The following is a 4,063-nucleotide window of genomic DNA, read 5'->3' as shown; positions in this document are numbered from 1 at the left end:
GGGTTATGATGCAAACACAGAAAATGGAAAATATATAATATTATATCAAATAGGAGGTAACATGGTATAAGTGAATATATATGCATATATAGATATTACACACACACACACACACACACACACACACACACACACACACACACACAGAGGCCTAGGGTTAAAAAGGAACTCAATGATGCTTGTTCAATCCCCTCATTTTACAGATAGAAAGACTGAGGCCCATGGTGGGGTAAAGGGACTTACACAAGGTCATACAGGTTAAGTAGCAGAGCAAGATTTGAACTCTACTCTCTTGACTCCAAGCCCAACACTATGTAGGATCATAGCAACAAAGAGTTAGAATGCCTTCCCCACTGTCCTGGTACATAGATCACAATGGCTCTACTTACCATGGAAGGGTGGGTCAGTAAGGAAGTTGTGTCCATGGTCTTCCTCAACTCCATCTCTCCTATTTCCCTTTGATGGCTCCAAACCTGGGCTTGCTGGCAGGATGTCAGTCAGCTGGGAAACTGTCTCTTGGGGTTTTGGGGAGCTGGTTGATGTCCCTGGGGCTGTCTCTTCAAGGAGGTGACTGGGAGAGGGGGCTGGTATCATCGGCTGAGGGTCCCGCTCCCATTTTTCCACCAGCCTAGGACCTGGGAGAGGCAGATTTATGAATTAAATGGGATTATCTCCAGAAAAACATTCCTGTCCCATATTTGAGGAAATAAATATGTTTGTGTTGGGGGAAAGGAAGGAGGAAGTGGGCTAGAAAGGGAGAGAAGAAAAAAAGAAATAGGTATCCCAAGAGTTAGTACCTCAAGGCAAAGCAGGCCCAGGCCAGCTTTGGACAACCCCAGTAATGCCACATCTGCCCTGAAGTGGCAAAAGTTTTAGCAAATCATTTTCCTCTCTGGGCATTCTATATGATGAAAGAGTTGGACTATGTAATTTTTAATATGCTTGCTGGCTCTGGCATCCCCTGTCCTTAGCCCCTCCCAGCCCTGACATCCCCTGTTCTAAGCTCCCTCCCAGTTCTGACACTCCCTGTTCTAAGGCCCCTCCCAGCTCTGCCATTTCCTGTTCTAAGCTCCCTCCCAGTTCTGACACTCCCTGTTCTAAGGCCCTTCCCAGCTTTGTTCTAATAGTTTGTTCTTTTATCTCCAATATTCTCTAATTCTCCCATTTTTGTGTAGCTCACTTGGGTGGTGATCTGACTTTTTTCCCTTTTAATTTTGACAAAGGGTTGGGGTGGCAGAACAGTAGGCAGAGACCTAGGCAGCCCATTTCCTGGCTTGGCCTCTGAGGGTTTCCCTATGACTTTATGGGAGAAACCCTTCTTCCTCCCCGTCCCCCAGACTCATGGGGCAGGGTCTGTTTCTCTAAGAACCTAAAGTTTCCCCTCTTCTCTGGTAGATGCTGAGTAAGGCCTGAGAAAGGTAGATAGACCCAGTGTCCTAGCCCTCTAATGGATGAATGGTGACAGTGATAGCCTTATACAAGAATGAAGCAGGTTTGCCTTGAGGGCTCTGGAAAGGCTTTCCTGTCCTCATCCCCACCCCATCAAGAGTGCTCCTTCTGCACTCATTGTTTTGGATTAAAATCTCCCAGAATCCTCTGGGAAAATATAAATGTCCTTGGTAAAGAGAGTGGTTATTATAACAATCCTGGGTAGCATTTATATGGCATTTAAAGATTTGCAAAGTGCTTTACTCACAGCATGATCTCATTTGAACCCTATAATAACTCCATGTTCTACAGACAAGTCCTACAGGCATTATTGACCCCATTTTATACAGATGAGAAAACTGAGCCTAGGGAACCCAAGTGACTTGCCCAAGGTTACTCAGGCAGCAAGTTGCAGAAGTGGTATTTAAACTCATCTTCCTAACTCCCATTTGTGACTGCTCCATGGCTCTTCTCAACATTTTATTAGGGAGTCAGTAGCTATTAACGTTTAAGTAGCCACAGTGACCTTCAGGCCTCTGAGGCTTAGTTCCTTTATATGGAACTCTATTTAAAGTTTGCCTTTCCCAAGACAGCCCCGGGAGCATTATTATACCCATTTTTCAGAAAAGGAAACAGCTGGCTGGAAAAGCTAATTAACTTATCCAAGATCATAAGGCAGAACCTCTTAGGGCTAGGATTTGAATTCAGGTATTCTGATAGGAATTCAATTCTCTTACTCCTTTCTGTACAGGACACTGCCTTCTCCTTAGAATCTGGGCCTCTCATTTAGCATGGAATCTCTCTCTCTCTCTCTCTCTCTCTCTCTCTCTCTCTCTCTCTCTCTCTCTCTCTCTCTCTATCTTTTCTGTCTCTCTCTGTTTCTCTGTCTGCCTCTCTCTCTGTCTCTCTCAGACAAATGGATAGTACACTGTGGGGATAGAATGCTGGGCCTGAAGTCAGGAAAACCCATCTGGTCTCAGACACTTACTATCTGTGTGACTCTGGGAAAGTCACTTTCCCCTATTTGCCTCAGTTTCTTCATCTGTAAAATGAGTTGGAGAAAGAAATGTCAAACCACTCCAGTATCTTTGCCAAGAAAACCCTAAATGGGGTCATAAAGGATTGGACAAGACTGAAAAATGATTGAATATCACCAACAACATGGAGCACAGGAATTAGAGTCAGAGGACCAGGGTTCCAGTTCTATCTTGAATATTATATGTGTGGACTTGAGCAATCACTTAAATCTCTCTGTGACTCAGTTTCTTCATTTGCAAAATAGAGGAGGTGTTTAAATTCGGTGGCTTCTAAGGTCTCTTCCAGCTCTAAATCTGTGATTCTGTGATCACTCACAGCTCTTCCAAAGTGGCTTAGATGATCTCTGGGGGCCTTTATAATTTTTAACATTCTCAATTTTCAATTCTAAGAGCCAAGAGCTGTAGATTTTAGTGCTAACTCCCCCACCGATTACCTCATTATGCTGTGTAGCCTTAGACAAATCACAACACCTCTTAGTTTCCTCACCTGTGACATGGGCAGATGTGTGTGCAGGCTGAATGCTCTTGAAGGAATAATTCCAGGACCAAGGGCTTTCCACTGATACTGGAAATCTGAGCTCGGTGCAGGGGCTGTAGGAGCCACGTGCAGACTCCACCATCCTTCCTTATATTTTCTAGGGCATGAAGCCAGGGGCTCACAAGATACTTACCCTGGGGGAGGTCCTGTGGGGAGTAATCCAGTGTTAGGGTCTCAGTAGAAGCCAGGTGGGCGTCCCCTCTATCTTTGCTGGAAACATCTCTCCTCCTTGTTGGTTTCTTCAGGATCTCCTTAATGGAGAAGGGCAGATCCACTTGCTTTGGGGAATCACATTTGTCCAGAGTCTTCCCCTCCATTGCTCTGCCCAAAACCAAAGTCGGGCAGCTTCAGCTCTTTCTTTGAGAGCCAAGGGTGGCTGAGGAAGGGAATGAGGATTTGGGGTTGGCAGCTGAAGATAAGTGAGAGGTAGGAGAAATAACTCTTTGCTCCCTGGCAGTTCTTGGGACCCAACCTAAAGGCCTAGGACATGGTGAGAGAGCCTTGTGCCAGAGGCTCCTGCCATCCCCAGACCATTCTCTACAGCTTCTAGGAACTGTGCGTCCTGGAGCCCAGTGGCCTTCGAAGTGGAACCACACATCACATCACATCAGAATGGAGCACCCCAGCACTGCTGGGCAAGCTGGAAGGTGGGTTACGGGTCATCCTGTGGCCTTGGAGGCTGCAGACTTGGGGAAGGAGTAATCTAGGTATGGCAGAGCTGCCGCTCTGACCTCGGCCTTCCGGTGCTGGGTTCACAATCCTCTCCAACTCCAGAGTCTTCCTTTCTCTTTCACAAATTAGTCACCAGGGACAAGATCCTATGTAGAAAGGGAAGAGGGACAGGAAAGAATGGAGAATTGAAGGGAAAACACCAATTCTTGGGTCCAACCGGGTTGGGGTCCAAATTCTTGAGGCTTGGCGGGTCTCATCCAAACCACTGAATCCAGCCTCAGGGAACTAGACCATTTCTTTCCTGAAGGCTGATCATGTTCCAGGAAGCTAAAATTCACTCCCGAGCCCCCTTAGCTGTCTCTGGAGAGATGACCCATTAATCCCCAAA

The 4,063-nt window shown here is 46.3% G+C and overlaps 1 protein-coding gene across 1 annotated transcript in view; it reads right to left on the bottom strand.

Moving 5' to 3' along the window:
- Positions 1–3,562, bottom strand: part of ISX (intestine specific homeobox) — a 21,521-nt gene extending 17,959 nt beyond the window's left edge. Inside the window, exon 1 of the mRNA XM_078150461.1 lies at positions 3,137–3,562. Within this exon, the coding sequence (XP_078006587.1) occupies positions 3,137–3,320 (184 nt within the window). The 5' untranslated portion in view covers positions 3,321–3,562. The remainder of the gene's footprint in view (positions 1–3,136) is intronic.
- Positions 3,563–4,063: the final 501 nt, after the last annotated feature.

This window comes from Phascolarctos cinereus, unplaced genomic scaffold (genome assembly GCF_003287225.1).
Source record: "Phascolarctos cinereus isolate Bilbo 61053 unplaced genomic scaffold, phaCin_HiC Scaffold_1;HRSCAF=81, whole genome shotgun sequence".
Classification (NCBI taxonomy): domain Eukaryota; kingdom Metazoa; phylum Chordata; class Mammalia; order Diprotodontia; family Phascolarctidae; genus Phascolarctos; species Phascolarctos cinereus.
This window is presented reverse-complemented; position numbering and strand designations above follow the sequence as displayed.